General features: G+C 41.2%; 1 protein-coding gene across 3 annotated transcripts in view; it reads right to left on the reverse strand.

The window, feature by feature from the left end:
* Positions 1-2,462: 2,462 nt before the first annotated feature.
* The window catches only part of LOC134534176 (transient receptor potential channel pyrexia-like), a 38,206-nt gene continuing 23,611 nt past the window's right edge, over positions 2,463-17,057 (reverse strand). For 2 of the 3 annotated variants that reach the window (XM_063372322.1, XM_063372340.1), the window contains 4 exons: positions 16,569-16,895; positions 12,311-12,607; positions 9,902-10,184; positions 2,463-2,943 (listed from right to left, as the gene is read on the reverse strand). In XM_063372322.1, coding sequence (XP_063228392.1) covers positions 2,531-2,943; positions 9,902-10,184; positions 12,311-12,607; positions 16,569-16,895 — 1,320 coding nt within the window. In that variant the 3' untranslated portion in view covers positions 2,463-2,530. Of the gene's footprint in view, positions 2,944-9,897; positions 10,185-12,310; positions 12,608-16,568; positions 16,896-17,057 lie in introns of all 3 variants that reach the window. The other variant, XM_063372331.1, reaches the window with a different exon arrangement.

The raw sequence follows: 17,057 nt of genomic DNA on the forward strand, positions 1-17,057 counted from the left end.
CTGATTCCTTAATAATGGTATCCCTGCCCCCAGTATCTTTCATATTCCTGATAAACCTGTACAACATCTGCGAGTTTCTCTTGTTTTCCCGCTCCATCATTTACCCGAAATACGTTTCCTTTTCTACCTTAACTTCACTTGTCAGCTGTTTCCTAATATCTTTTAAATAAAAACAAGGCTTCTGTGATAATGGTTACAGGGCCAAAAACGTTTGTAGTGAAAAATACTGTACTAACTATTTTAAAAACGTGAATCAAATTTGAAGACTGTTCGTTAATTTTATTTTTACTCTGTCCGTAGAAACTTCATTGTATTATAAATTGGAAACATGATTAAACGACTCTGTATTTCAGTTAAGGTCCATGGTTTCACGAATTAATGGGGTTCAATAAACACAGTGCCCTTAAGGTTCCAACACACATGTTGTAAGACGCATCATCTCTTGTGGGCAAAACTGTGGCGGTATCACATCTCTGGGTGTTGACGTGAATATCTGAGGACTAGCTGTACGGGTTGGTCACACAAAACACAGGGGTAATGCTTACTTTTTGCACGTCACGTGGGGTTTTGCACTTGACTTGGGTTGGCTACTGGCAGGGTGTAGACCCGGCTTTCATGCCATAGGGTGTACGACGTCAAACAAGCAAGAATAAATAAACAGTTTATAATGTATAAAAGGTGGATACATATAGTACATAACAAACAGTGGATACCTGAACATAAGCGACATATTATTGTAATAATACATAATACGCAACAGTCCAGTTTAACCTAGGAATATGGAATGATTAATGAACAGATTAAATTAGGCTATTCGATGCATTGTAGTCACATAAAATGTTATTACACCTTTCGTTTTTTTATGGCTATAAATTGTTTAATTTAATGCAGTTGCAATCTTAGTCTTAAATACATTTACCAATGATCTTTATTTAATTTATTTCAAATACATCTATATTTGTTTTGGATTACGAGCACTGTGGGATTATGTTGAAATTTTTTAAGGTACTGTACGTAAATGATTTTAAACCAATAGTTTTAGATTTCACCACTGCTAAGCCCATTTTGTTATTTTTTCCCACGTGTTATGTATGTATGTATCATTGACCTAGTTATTGCAGTCCGTCCAACGATAGCTGGCGCCCGCAAACCGTTTGGCACTTTCTCATCAACGACCCAGGTTCGAGCCTCAGTGCCACGACAAAGTATGATGTATGTGTGATAACCATGTACCTATAGCACGTCTCATCATTAGTTTGCAGATTGCAATGTAATGAAATTCACTCAGTCTTTACTATACACGATTACTTTCACTAGCGCTGTAATTTTTTCAGCGTGCACTGTTGCCAAATATAAGCCATAGAGCACAACAGTTTTAGACACCTTCCATTATTGCAGTTTTGGGTAGTAAGAATTTAGTCAAAGCTGATGAGTTTGTGTGTGTGTTGATAGCAGACTGAAGCATCACTTCTCGTACACAAACATTATATATATTTATATTTATGTGTGTGTGTGTGTTACGGGTAATGCTAGAAGAAAAAGTGAAGTCACGTGGTACAAAACGCGCGGACGCCGATCGCCCCCCCCCCCCCCCCCCCCCCAATCACTCGTCCGTTCACATACCACTCAGTGACAGAATGGCGGCCGAAAAGAGTGAACGTACGGATTTTCTGTGAGCGTTTTTATAAAATGTTTCAAGAGTTATTATCTGTGAAAGGATCAAATTGCTTTTACTTTAATAACGAACCGTATTTGCAAATAACATTTAAAAAACACAGAACTATCGAGGAAATGTTCTCAAGGAACCAGTTTTCTGTTTGTCAGGATAAACTGATTTATATTTAAAATGTATCGCCTGAAAAAAAAATCTTATGACAACTTGAAAATAAAAAATCGCTTTCAGGAGGTCAAGGTGAAATTATAAAACAAACTTTGCTACAAAGAAGTGTGAATGCAAGGCTGCAGGAACATTTTGCAATTCGAAGTGTCACGGCAGTTAGTCTTACTCAAAGAAATAACCATTTCGTTGTTATTAATAACAAAATAAGTACTAGTTTGTGAAAGTGCCATTTTGTGAACTATTGTCATAATTATAATTTTATTACTTTTCAGTTTTCATTACGAATTTTGATATTCAAAATATTTTTATTAGGTATGTTTACTTAAGGTAGGTATCAATGTTTTGTCAGTCTTTAAATTCATTTCATTAAACTAAAGTTATCGATCATTTGTTTTATCTAACATTACCCAGTCAGCGTTGGGCAGACCTAGGTTTATAAGGGTAAAGACAGATTTTAAATTTATTTTGGTGATTATTCGGACTTTACCGAACAAACTTGGTTAATCTTCTTCTAGAATTATCCTTAACACACACACACACACATATATATATAACATTGCAATTATGTTCCTGAGGATTACCGTACTTAATGTAGGTGTAGTTCAGTTCAGACTTGCACGGGTAATTTTTTAAAAGTGTTATTTAATACCTAGGGTACGCAACACCATATGTCCACACGTTTTACAAAACCTAGCGGTTATCACAAACTGATATTGCAGAGGACTTCACATGTACTTTAAACTGTGTTTTATTTAAATTTTTAATTCGCACATTGATGATAGTTAGATCCCCGAGACACAAGGAAAAGCCACTGCCGCCACTTCGGAACACACGTGCGCACGTCTGTCGCTCACACCCGCGACGCCGCGCGGCTCGTCTTCCTGCCGTGCCGGATGCTGCGCAGGACTCCCTGCGCCTCGTGGATGCCCGCCGCCGCCTGCGAGAAGCGGCCCCGGGTCGCGAGGGGCGCGGCCGGCAGGGAACTCCGCTGGTGGACCCCGTGGAGCATGTTGAGCAGCTGGCGCATCTCGGACAGCTCCTGCTGGATGCTGCCCAGCGCGCCGGCGACGCTCGCGTCTTCCATGCCGGCGTACGCTGCGGTGCTGGAACATTCCCCACTTTCAGTCGTCATCACTAATACCTTTGAATATATATATATATATACTGTATAGAAGTCGCCAGCCCAGGTTAAAATTTCTAATACGGTTTGAGGTAGTTGGTTAATTCACCGCCGCAATCGCCACCATCTCTAGGGCATCGACTTGTGGTGGTCCCTAGCGGACAAGTGTCGAACTCTTCAAACACCCCTTCTCCAACCCTCCCTCAAACACGCGTTGTCCTCCACCCACCCTCTACCCCACCTCTCATTCCTTACAGTTTTGTGACGCACAAACTCCCGTTGAACGACCTTGAGCTGCAGTGAATGTTGGCTGGGGGGTGCGGGGAATGACAGCGGGCGACAGTGCTGCGCTCTAACGTGCAAATGACAACCTAAGACGATACAGGGCGTTGCGGCAGCGCACTGCAGCGGTGAAGTTCCCAAGCTGCTCATCATACGCTCCTGAAAAACGTAGAGTAAATCCTATCCACTCGCGACTTTTATACAGTATATATATTCAAAGCTAATACAGAACCATATAGAACCACGTGCGAGCAACACTGCGATTACTGTTTCGGTTCTAATAACACGTACCTATATGTTTAATCCACATGATCTTTTACACCGGAATCGTAAGTTTGTGACGCAATCATAATATTGTGGTTGAGAGAATCTTTAAATATTTATAATTATATATTTTACTACCTTTTATCTAACTGTAAGAGGTTTTGACTGAGATAATACAACAATATAACTAAAGAATGAAATTTTTTTTTTTAAACATTTAAGAGATTTTCGAAAGAATAACACCACGTGGTCTACCTTTTATTTTTTGTAGCCGCTGTTAGAAACTGGCCAATGTAGATACCTACACTTGCTGATAAATGACCTTACAGTTAATTAAATCATATAGTGATAAATTGTAAATATGAAGGTTTCAAGACAGTGTATCGTGTACGCTACCTAAGAATAAATTGCTGTTAGCAAAGTAACTCAGTCAACTTACCCACTTACAATGAGGGTAGCATTTATGATGCGTTTCAGCTAGTCTGAACACACTTTTTTGATATTTTCTAAGTGCTTTCTTTTAGTCAACAAGGATCAAAAATATTGCCATTTTTAAGTCGTCTTATCGAAAAATGAGTAAGACGAAGGCCCGGATAAAACTGAATTTTCTGCAGTTGGTGACAAGAAATAACAGCCCAATTCAATTCCTAAACATGGTAATTAACTGGAACACACTATAAGTTTATCGTTTATGGTTAAGGACTGTTTCTGAAGGTCTGTAGTGGGGAATAAATAACCGCTTGATTTTAGAGGGCACTGCACGACTATCTGCAGAGAGACGCAAGGAAAATATAATCTACTGTTTTCGTCGTTTTGAAAAAGAAAAAAAACTATCTTAACGACAAATCAGTAAGCTATAACCTGTCTCATGGAAGTTCTCTTAAATATGACGATTCCTGAAATCATTCCCAATATATTTTTTATCCTTCAGTTATAAACAACTTAATGTGGTTGTCTGTATGCTCTAAAACATAATTTTGCTTTGCAAGTGACAATTGGTAAATGGGTACCACTGTACTGGTAAGTACTATTGAGAACAGTCATTTTAAATACAAGTTACGTCACCCATCACTTACGCCAGTTCCACAAAGACACGGAAACGTAAAAACGGAAACGGATCACGGTATCGCAAGATCGGTATTTACGTTTTACTACATTCATCTACGTTTCCGCAGTGTACAGAGTTGTAACAAATGGCGACCGATAAAATTTAATTTCACGGTAAAAATATATATCTATTAAAAAAATAATAAGATACCAGATCATAACACGGTCGGAATTTCATACATACCTAATAAAAATAAAACGCTAAGCAATGGTAAGACACTAGTTAATCTTGTACTAAACACAAATTTTTAACATTTTTAAAACGTAACGAAACATGGCTGCTACTGCTTCTATTGGTAGCAGGTAGTAACGTAAGCCGAAGAGATGGGCATTGTCAGTTCGGATCCGCATCAATGGTGTACGCGAGGGAGGGGAGGGAGTGATATATATCCCCCCACCCCCTAATCCAAAATCCTAAAAAAAAATCTATTTTCTCTAAAAAAAAAAAAAATGGAAATAATTTGAAAGCAAACAGCGGGCAAAGTGGTTCTATCACCTCCTCCCACTCCCCCCCCCCCCGGAAATAAATTATGTGTACGTTCCTGGTCCGCATGCGTGCCATTGCAGATACTCCGTCACGTAAAGCTTCGTCTCCGCGGGGTGGCTCCTGGGCTGGGCAAGCCGGACAATCGCCCAGGGCCGCACGCACTACTCGTGTAAAATGCTTCTCATTACACTGAAGAATAGAGGAGAAGGTCCAAAAACGGGCTAGGGTCTAAATACAGGCTACCTGCTGAAAGTGGGGGAAGAGAGTTGTGCGCATGCGCGGGAATGGCACTAAAAGAAACAGTAAGAAGCGGGAAAACAGTAGTGAGCAAATGGCCGCGGCCCTTGGCCCACGTGGTTTGTAGTGAATTGTTTAATCAAAAAACCTACTTTTGAGGAACTCCAAACTTTTCAAGGTAGGTGAATTTAAATTTCTCTTTTTCTTAATTATTCAGTTAGGTATATTAATTCAACCTCATCTGAAAGTAGATGATCTAAGCTTTTTGTAGAGCAGCTGCTGTGCTTGATATGTTTGTTTTTTAATGGCTGCCAGTAATGCCAACTTGAAGTAGTGGATGGTCTAAAAACGGGCTATCATTGATGGTCTAAAATCAGGCTAGCCCGTTTTTGGACCAACAATGTTAGCCCATTTTTAGACCATGCAGTCGCAAATTTTAAATGAATTCGAAGGCAAAAAAATATTGACTTGAATTAATATAAAAATATTAACTTCGATTCTGAGCAAATATAGACAAATCTGTGTTTTAAAAAATGTTTTGTTACAATCAATTTATAGCACAAAGTAGGAGAATTAACTTTTTTAATTTTTTTTTTAATCTGTTTTTAGGATGCCCAGAACGAAGGACAAATATGAAAAAAAGAATGTGAGGTTGAAATGGGATGCACACAACATGGAGGAAGCCATCATAGCTGTTCGTGAATGCAAGATGGGAACTTTGAAGGCAAGTAAAATTTTTAATGTTCCTAGAACTACTCTCCAAACTTTGAGTAAAAAAATTGATGTTGAGCCCGCCCAAGCTGCTCAAGTCAAGCTGGGCAGGAAAACTTTATTAGGGGAAGAGTTGGAACTTGAGATTGTGGATTACTTGCTCGACATGGAGAAACATTTTTTTGGATGCACTCTTAAAGATTTGAGGCATCTGGCTTCTGAATTAGCCATTCGGAATGGCCTGGAAACACCCTGGAAAGATTCTGAGGAAGCTGGTAGGTCATGGCTTGATTTGTTCATGAAAAGACACAGAGATCGTTTATCTCTACGAAAACCATGTGGGACCTCATTTGCTAGAGCCCTTGGCTTCAACGGAGAAAATGTTGAAGCCTTCTTCAATATGTTGGAAGAGCTCTATGACAAATTTAAGTTTCCCCCAGACAGAGTTTTCAATGTTGATGAAACCGGTTTGACAATAGTTCAGAGTAAAAATCCTTCAGTCATTTCAAGAAAAGGTAAAAAACAAGTGGCTGCCTTGACATCTGCTGAAAGAGGTAGCACCATCACAGTTATTGCTTGCATGAGAGCTTCTGGGATTTTCATTCCTCCATATGTGATTTTCCCAAGGGTGAATATGGCCACAACGCTTATGAAAGGTGCTCCTCCTGGGACTATTGGAAGGGTCCACCCATCTGGCTGGGTGCAAACTCATCTGTTCACCGAATGACTGTCTTTATTTATTGAACGCACTAAACCAACTGAACAATCCCCTGTGCTTCTTGTATTGGATGGCCATTACAGCCATGTGCGAAATATTGAAGTAATTGACTTGGCAAGGGCTAACTTTGTGACCATTGTGTGTCTCCCTCCTCACTCAACCCTTAAACTCCAACCACTGGACAAGAGTTTCATGGGTCCATTGAAGGCTCACTACAGTGAGGAAATTAGAAAATGGTTAAGGCATTCTAACCGCCCTGTCACACCAAATGACACAATGGAGCTCTTTGGCAAAGCCTACCTGAAAGTTCAGACTGGAGAGATTGCTGTGAATGGTTTCAGAGCAACGGGGATATACCCTCTTGATAAGCATATTTTCTCAGACAGTGAATTTTTGGCTGCTGCACAGGAAGCTGATAAAACTTGCAGCCCATCACTTTCTGCGGCAACTTCTGTCAATTTTCCTGACCCTTCCACTACACAAAAAAGTGGATCAACGATCAATAAATAAGCATCAACTTTTTAGCACCCCGGATAAACAACCAAACCCTCAAGCTTCAACATCCAAACAGGTTAGTCTATATGAAGTAGCTCCGATTCCCATTGTCGCAAAGAAAAAGAGCAATCGAGGTCGTAAGAGTGCAAAGACTTGCATCATAACTGGATCTCCCTACAAAGAAGAACTGAAGAAAAGTGTGGAGCGTGCAGCCTTGAACAACAGTCGAAAAATTGTGAACGTGGAATCAAGTGCTCAAGCAAAGAGAAAGAAGTCAAAAGCAACAAGCCAACCCAAAAGGTCAAAGAGGAAAGCTCAACAAGATGTGTCGGACTCGGAAGAAGACCACAGGCACCCTCCAATTGATGACAACAGTGGTGATGACCAGCTAGCGGTTCCTCTGGGGGATAAACCTGGCGACGACAATGCAGCATGTATTTTCTGTGATGGACTCTTTTCAGATGACGTTAGAGGGGAAGTGTGGATTCAGTGCTACAATTGTGAAGATTGGGCACATTCTGATTGTGCTGGAATGGAAAAAGACATATACATCTGTGACTTCTGCAAGTAATAAAAATGAAAAATGTGCTTTTATTTTTAATTAAAATTTTTAGTGGTTTAAAGACAGTAGTTAATAGAGTTTCTGAACAAAAATTGTGTTTTTTTTAAATTTTTTATGTGATTATTTCTTCTTTCTTTAGGAGTAGCCCATATTTGGACCACCACTGAAAAACTAACCTTTTTACCTCTTTGTATAAACATGTGGTTTTGGATAAATAAAACTGTTAATTTGCATTTTGAACATTGATATCACTTTCAGGAATGTTTTAAAAGTACCTAACTGACACTAAAATAATTCATTTTAGTGAGCAGGTAAATCTGTAGGTAAAAAAATAAAAGTGGTAGCCCGTTTTTGGACCTTCTCCTCTACTATTCGTTATAAGATGTAAACTAAATTTATTAGAATTTAGTAAAGCTAACCTGATCGGTATTGTTTTTACTTATTTTTATATTCTAAGCTTACAAATAATTTGGCAAACCATCGTTGAGATTTTAGGTCCTGATTGACTTTAATATAAGGTTAAAATAATTATTTTTGAAGTTATACTTCTTTAAGGCACATTTAAAAAAAATGATGAGAGTAATTTTTTTTACGATGAGCGCGCAAATAGCAGCGAAATTTTTTACAGGATGAAAAAAGGCTACATACAAATAAATATTATATTTATGATTTTAAAAATTTTATTTATTGATTGATATTGAAAACTTAGTTATCATTAAACCATTTATTTATTGCAAATATTAAAGATAGAAATTGCGTTTGTAAAATTTTTCTGGTGTATTTATATAAGTGGGGTTATTTCCCCGTGTGTGTCATTTATTTTAATTATAAATGATTGATTATTTTTATTAATTAAATATAATTTATCTCGATTATTTTACTAAACTAAATTATTAGTTTTATACACGTGTTTATAATAATATCGAATACTCAGCATTTATTTTATTTTTATTATTTTAATTTGCTTCGATTTATACTTTACTAATCCAGTCCTTTTATGATTTCATTTCTATTTGTTATTGTTTGCATGAAAAATTAAGTTAGTGTTTTGTTACTCCTAGTAAGTATAACTCTAACGCGCGTAAATAAGTTGACGCGTCATTGTTTCCGGGAAGCCTACGATGTACATTCTGTATTGCACAGACCCGAATACTCACGTTGGCAAGCCATCTTTTCACAGACGAGAGACCCACACCCGAAGTTCCCCGAAATTCATGCTCGCTTTTTTTTTTTTTTCGTTCTATCTTATTGTATAAATCGGTGTGGCATTAAATTTTGCGGTCGATTAGGATAGATTAGCTACATTATAAGTAGGCTACTTTAAAACATTGTGGATGGTTGGTTATATTAGGTAAGTATAGCTACATTAAAAATACTGTAAAATCGTTTTATGGTTGCTTAGCAAATACATTTTTAATATGTAGCTATCCAGGGCTAGGAAACAGTTTACATGATTTCACAGTATCTTTAATGTAGCTATCCTAACCAAATCAACCGTCCACAATGTTTTAAAGTATTTATAATGTAGCTAACCTAACCTTAATTGACCATTAGTTATCATGAATTGTAATTTTTTTTTTTTCATTTACAATGAACCAAAAAAAAACAACCTAAGATGCACTATCGGACGTTCGGCTCTCTCGTCTGTTGAAAGAAGGCTTGCCAACGTGAGTATTCGGGTCTGCGCAATACAGAATGTACATCGCAGGCTTCCCATTGTTTCCCCTGGAGGGTATGATAAGCGAGACCTAAGATGCACTTAAAGTTCTGCCATTTCCGATTACACCCGAACAATTCACCTTCGGCCAACTTCGGTATCTGTTTCATTTTTTTTGCGCAGGAAAAATGAATTCAAATATTAAAAGTGGTCGGTTAGGTTAGCTACATTAAAACACTTTAAAACACTATGGATGGTTAGTTAGGTTAGTATAGCTACATTAAAATAAACATATATATATAAAGTCGAGGTTGGCCGAAGGTGAATTGTTCGGGTGTAATCGGGAATGGCAGAACTTTATGCGCATCTCAGGCTTCCCGTATGATAAGGCCCGTCTCCAGCGGAACGGGCCCCCACCTGCCGCTGGGAGCCGGCGAGGCGGCGGCCTCCTTGAGCTGGCGGTTGCGCAGGCCGGTCAACGTGACCGCCTCGAGGACGGCGTAGGGCAGGCGGTCGGGCGAGCGCGAGTTGGTGCTCGGCGCGATCACCACCTTGGTGCGGATGGTGCGCCTGGCGTCCAGCGCGCGCCGCACGAGGCGCGGGATGTAGCGGGCCCGCATCAGCCCGTCGCTCATCTTCTCCAGCTGCTCCGCGAAGGCGGCCTGCTTCAGCAGCCGGTGGACTATGCCCTCCGTCTGCAGCGCCTGCGGTCACGTGATGAGCGCGTGGCTTATTGCATCGGGGAACAAGTTTCAAATGAGTATTCTTTGAAGTGAAACTTCTTTGGGCGCGATGGGAGTTAAAATTTCAAGGTCGAATTTTAACAATATATTTTCAATTTTTTTGACGTGACAATCGATGAACGCCGGCTGCACGCACGAGAAAGTGTCCCGTAACGCACATTGTCCCGTTACGCTGTGTCCCGTTACGCTCATTGTAACGCTTGCGCCGCATCTACCTCTCTTCCAATCGATTGGAACAACCATCGATTTGAATTTTTCGAGGCACATTAAACTTGAAACACTCCCATTCGTTTCCTACTTTTCCTATCATCGTCAATTCCTCAACAGAATAACACAGATCGGAAGAAGTTAAATAGCAAACATGTATAAAAGTTATAGTTAAAATAATCTCTTTGTTAAAGTAATAAACATATTTGAATTAATGAGTGCAAATAAAAGTAAATTTATCAATTAAATTGTAGATTTCATTTCACTCATTCTTTGTATCCATACAAAATAGTGATAATTCAAAAAAAATGATTCAATTTTATTCATAAAAGCATGCAATCTTTTCATCAATGTTTTGTTATGACGTTGTCACGTGAAAATAACGTCCGTAAACCGACTTTACAGACAACCAATTTTTTTTACTAACCTAACTAAAACTAAGTGTATTTGGGAGGGGTCCGGGTTAGGGGAGGGACCTAAGTGCGTCTCAAGCCGAAGCCTATACGCCTAGTCATGCTGGGATTAACCACGCATGGAGAGGGTCGCATGCATCGTGTGCTAGGAGGGGATTGGCCAGCCATGGCAATAATTGATGCCATGACTAACTCCCCTCACTCATAAATCTAGAATAAAACTAGAGATAGGTTGGGCCCAGGTAAAACCTGCATAGACACAGGGAAAAAACCCTGGGCACTGTCTCGCGGGGTGCAAATATGCAAGCATTAAGTGTAGGAGAATACAGGAGACAGAGGATGGTCTGGATGAAGAGTTGGACAGAGTAGAAAAGAGTCTACCATGCGGGGGGTTGGGCACTTTGGCTAGTGGTTCGCTTTTTGTCAAGGACTGGATTTAGTGACCAGCGCCCCTGGTGGTGAGTGGCTACACTGAACACTCACTCCGCTGCTAGTCAGCACTTCTTTTCAATTTGACGCGAAAAGGACCGAGAATGGGATGCGGACGGTGCAGAGAACTTGTCAGGCTCCAAAGCTTTGAGTGGGCGCCACGTGGTGGCGAGCGGCTCAGGTTGAACCCTGCCATGCAGCAGGGATAGGCGGGTCGCTGCGGTAGGGACCTTCGCAATTGCTCGTAATTATTGTTAGGTACTTGAGCGAGTTTTTAAACCCGCTATATTACACTATGTGCGTGTGTGTGTGTGAGAGAGTGTTGAAAATATTAGTGACGTAACTACAAAGGCAAATGGGGTACCGCGTTAAAATTTCACAAGTAACCCTTAGATCAGCGGTTCCCAAACGGCTGGCCGCGACCCACTAGTGGGTCGCGGAAGGGTTACAGGTGGGTCGCGACTCGAACCTTAAACTATCAGAAACCGTCGAATAACCCATCAGAAAAGATAAGAAAAAATTGAAACAAATCGAATTGTGTGCAAAAAAATATCTATTGTTAAATAAATAACTGTTTTGCTACAAGGTGCTTATATTTTGTCCACCATTTTCAAATCAGAACACAAATTGTTTATCAACAATCAATCGGTATCTTTAAAAAAAGCATACTTATATGCAATATTTGATGGTAAATTATATATACATAAGGAAGGGCTATGATACAAATAAGGTTTTTTTTTTACTCCACCATGGATCGATAGACCGTGGAGGTCTTCCTACAAGGAAAGGTGGGTCGCCAGCCAGTAGCGGATCCAGAGGGGGGGGGGGGGGTTAAGGTGCTTCAGCCCCCTCCAAAAGCATCTGGGTCCACTATTGTTTTAGTGTTTGCCTTGATAAAGCCTAGCCTCAGCTGGGTCAAGCCCCTCCCAAAACCAAAATCCTGGATCCGCCACTGTCGCCAGCTGAAAAATGTTTGGGAATCACCGCCTCGGATAATAGTGACGGATGGAATGAACGTGGCCGGAATGTCGCGCGCACCTGAATGTCGCTGACCGCCAGCCCGACCATCAGGTTCATGAGCACGATGGACGCGAGCACGACGAACAGCAGGAAGATGGCGCGGCTCGTCGCCGGCAGTCGCCGCGCGGCGGAGGTGGAGTTGCCCGCGGCCTCGTCCGGCTCGGCGAACAGGTCCCCGTAGTCGAACTCGCCGGTCATCATGACCGTGGTCTTCACCAGGGACCTCCACAGGTTCGCGAACTGGGGGTCCTCTTGGAACTGGATCAGGAAGCTGAACGCGAAGCCGATCACCAGGCACACGAACGTCAGCAACACCTGCGATCAATCACCAAATATATTTATAACGTAATGGATGGAATTAGAGACCCGGAAATTTCGCGGATTCATTTGGTGTCCTATGTACATTCTACTTAAGAGTTGCATTCTTATTGGCTGGCTTCTAACTGTAGAACCTCCCCTTCTATTGAGTGCGTTAGAGCCCGTCTACAATAGTCCGAACCTGTGCGTGGTCCGTGTCCTTATCCGAATGTGAGTGACGTCACATTGTCTCACCGAAAACTGCCCTGTCCACAATTGCGATGTCCGATGTCCGAACGTAATGATTTCTAAAGTTGCCACCAGAGCGCAGTAAATGTGCCAAACCAAATTTTTTTGTTTATTGTTTTGATGCTTTGTAGTTTGAGATTGAAGTTATGTAAGTTATAAGTGACATACAACACCTTCCATTTCCTTCAATAACAAAAACAAACACCACGTTTTCAAACGGGAACCGGAAAAATTCAAATATCGTGAGTGTTCTGTTCTTTTTCTGTGTCCGAAGTACACAGGTTGGGACAAAAAGTTCAAATTGACGAATGTCTTCGGACCAGGTAGGTTCGGACCTTCGCCCACTTGACGCATGACGTCAGAGGGTCACTTGGACCAATCAGCGACGAGTGTCCTTCGGACACAGTTTAGGACATTGCTATTGTAGACGGGCCATAATGGTCACTGTCCTGCTGGCTGGATGTTGACTGGCTCGCAGTCGTAAATTAGAGTTCACATTGTGGCCAAAAGAAATTTCGTGCCTCTAAGTAGAAGCAACCCCCAAAACCATAACGATAAAAATAATAATGTGCTAGGCTTCAAAAGTTAGTTATGAAACAAAGTATTTAACCTCCCCCCACCCCTACCTCCTCAACCAAGTAGGCCTACATTTTTCTGCCTGAGAAAGATGTCTTCCTACCGTGGTTCCCCTTCCAAGCCCGAATTTTATTAATTTTCATTTCTGAGGGTATATTTAAGTTTACTTAAATACTTGGATTCGTGTGTTGTAAAAACATTCAGTATTTGAGACCATAAACTTGCAAATATGTAATTTAAATTTGTGAACGTTTTTAAATGAATTAATATGTCTGACAACCATTAATAAATTTGAGATCCCATAAAATTTGTGATTCAAATAGTATAATGTTAATGATTGAATTTTTTTTGGAAAAGGTAACAATTATATACATATTCTATAATGTGATGCTGTATAAGTACCTACCTATTATTTGTGTCATTGCTGATTACGGTTCCTCAATGCCTACACATCATTATACACATCATGCACATTTTATGCTATTACATTACCTATTTACGGTAATTGAAGGCAAATAAATATGTGGTGACGAAAAATGGACTGCCCACATTTGATAACTCTTTAGAAAATTTTTGTTGATTTATTTTTATTTTTGCCAGCTTATTATAACGACTTAAGTGTTATATACATATTTTTTTAATAATTGAAGACATTATACCTTTGAAAATAAACCACTAAAGTTTTATACTATAGAGTCTGTTAGTTTCTTCACAATGACGTATTTGTTTCGCCGCTACGCACGGCTGAGCTGGCCGAGAGCGAGCGAAAACACGAACACATAAAAACTTCCAGGACGATTGCGAGGACACATAGATTTAATATTTGTTCCTTACTGCACATTTCATACGCATACATTACCTACCCAAATAAATTACGGAAACAAAAAATGTCCTTCAAGAAAGAAAGCTGTACTAGTGACCTTACATATCTTGAAAACGCTTTGCGGTGCGTTATTGAAGATGTTGAAGCTATAGTTCTTATACGAGTTTCTTGCGTTAAACGTTTGCGTTACTTCCTAACTCTGACGTGGAGGGGGAAGAGAGAGAGAGAGAGAGAGAGAGAGAGAGAGAGAGAGAGAGAGAGAGAGAGAGAGAGAGAGAGCTGGTGGTGCGGGGTTATTACTAACGGCAGCAACAGCGTATGGTTTCATATACTTTCAAATACTTTTGTAAATGTTTACATACTTTCTCAATTGTTGGTGGATTCAGCGTTAGCATTAAAATTGTAACAATATGTATAGAAATTTTCAAATTGGGTTATTATCCATATTTTTAACTATCATAATCACACTGATTCATTCTTACATTTCATCGAAGACATGGACAGACACTAGTAGTTAAAGTTAACTTTCATCGCATGATTAAAAATTTTCTATCCCTCTTATGTGTGAGGTTGCACTTCTGACGCTGGGAATTGTAAATAATCACGGAGAAACAGTACATCACTTGGTAAACACACTAAGTGCAAATATCTAACATAAAAGTCACACGCTGGGTTTAGCTGGTGACGAGCACAATAAATTTCAATAAAATTGTCTCGATCGCATTTAACATTTAGGTGCAACTTTCCGAGACCATTAGTATAAAGATTACTGAATTTTTAATTTGATTGAACTTATACTTTACCAGCCGTATTTATAGTTTTCACCCCAGTTCTTTTATTATTTTATTTCTATTAATAATTTACATGCAAAATGAAAGTTAGTATTTTATTATGCCAAGTAAGTATAAATGTTAATGCGCGCAAGGGCGTTGCCAGCCGATGACCAGCCGATGGCCTGGGGGGAAGGAGCAAGTTGTGGGAAAAGTATGTATTTTTTTTGCATTTGGCTACTTTTTTTTTTTAATCTCTAGGGCTCTAGGGGGGAGGGGCAACTGCCCCCCCCCCTGGCGACGCCCTTGAATGCGCGTACCCATTTTTTGTTGCCGCATTATAGCTATTACAATTATTTTAAGAATTGAACTAATTGAGGCTATGTAAATTAAGGAACAGAACCTTAAAATTTTGTGGAGATTGGTTTGTTGGTTAATCACAGCGACGAGTTTATTTTGCCGCGGCGTACGGCTGCGCTGGCCGGGAGCTGGATTCCCTTCTCGCGCGCCACTAAAAATACCCAGGGCGGTATTCCAGGACATTTGGGTAAGGTAGCGAATAAGCACTGCACTACCTCGCAGATTGTGTTCCAGAACGTGACCAAACCCAATCCCTGTTAGGTAACGAAAAAGCAACCGTTTTAATAAACTATGCTCTGCACGGTGCTAGAAACTGATTTCAATGCAACTTAGCGGACATTTTGCAACCATTGATACATTTGCTACGATAAATAAAAAAAAATCCTACAGATAGCAGTACTATCACACGAATTATATGGTGTCATTTTAATTTTCTTATGTACTAATGGTGTTACGATTATTTGTTTTTATGAATTAAAGTGTACAATTACAGGATAGTTTCGCTATCGTTAAGTTTCATTTGGCACACCAACACGCTTGGTTCGTCCCCCGATGATCAAAAAATTACTATATACGAGTTAACGGCGCCAGATGCGGTTCAGCCATCTGGACCAAATCAACGAAAAAGTGAGCTGTGCGCATGCGCGGAATTTCGGGGCAACAGATTGGCAACGGATAGAACACAAAAAACACGCTCTCTGGCCGTGTCCTATCGAACACTGTGTATACGGTTAGGGTACAGGTGTGGCATATTCATTACCTCGTGTCTTGGAATAACCGGCCACGGTGTGGACGGTTTTAAAACGACCGACGGGTCGTTACCACAACGCCGAACGTACAATAACGCCGAATACCATAACGCCGAATGCCAAATTTAAACGCAACGCCGACATCTAGAAAACTGCTGTGTACCACAACGCCGAAATACAGTAACGACGAAAAATGTTGCCGCGGGGGAGGTGGGGGGGGGGGCTGGCCACAGGAGCAAAAATGAAAAACAACTGAATGAATTTGTGTGCTGCTAACCTTACTTAACCTAACCTTTGTGGCAGTCCTGCAATTACATTTTTCGGCGTTAATGTATTTCGGCGTTGTGGTACACAGCAGTTTTCTAGCTGTCGGCGTTGTAGTCAATTTGGCATTCGGCGTTATTGTGCGTTCGGCGTTGAGGTGCGTCCCCACGACCGGCGCGGCGCGTTACCTTGACGACGTTCTGCAGCACGTTGTAGAACATGAGCGCGTAGTAGCCCCAGGTGGGGAAGCGGCCCACCAGCAGCATGAGCTCGGCCCAGGCGAGCAGCACGAGCGCGCTGAACACGTGGCGCACCCAGTGTCCCTGGGCGAGGCGGCCGCCGCCGTCGCGCGCCTCCCCCCACGCGCCCACGCACGCGGCCAGCGCCACTGCGCAGGCGTTGAGCCAGGTCTCGGGCTGGCGCAGCGTGCGGCGCGGCACTGCCGCCACCTGGCCGGCCAGGTGCGCGAGCAGCAGCAGCGACGAGGCCAGCAGCAGCCGGCGGGACACCAGCACCTGCAGGGCCACGTGGACGGAGCTCTTCAGTGCTTGCGGCAGCCACGAGTAGTGTTTGGTCCCTGGCTTCTGGCCGACCGCTCAATGTCAAGGCCATCCAAGAAGGCCGCCGTGACGTCACAATACAAGATTGCTGTCTAATACCACAGCCAGAACCTAGGG

Source organism: Bacillus rossius, chromosome 1 (genome assembly GCF_032445375.1).
Source record: "Bacillus rossius redtenbacheri isolate Brsri chromosome 1, Brsri_v3, whole genome shotgun sequence".
NCBI classification, from domain to species: Eukaryota; Metazoa; Arthropoda; class Insecta; order Phasmatodea; family Bacillidae; genus Bacillus; species Bacillus rossius.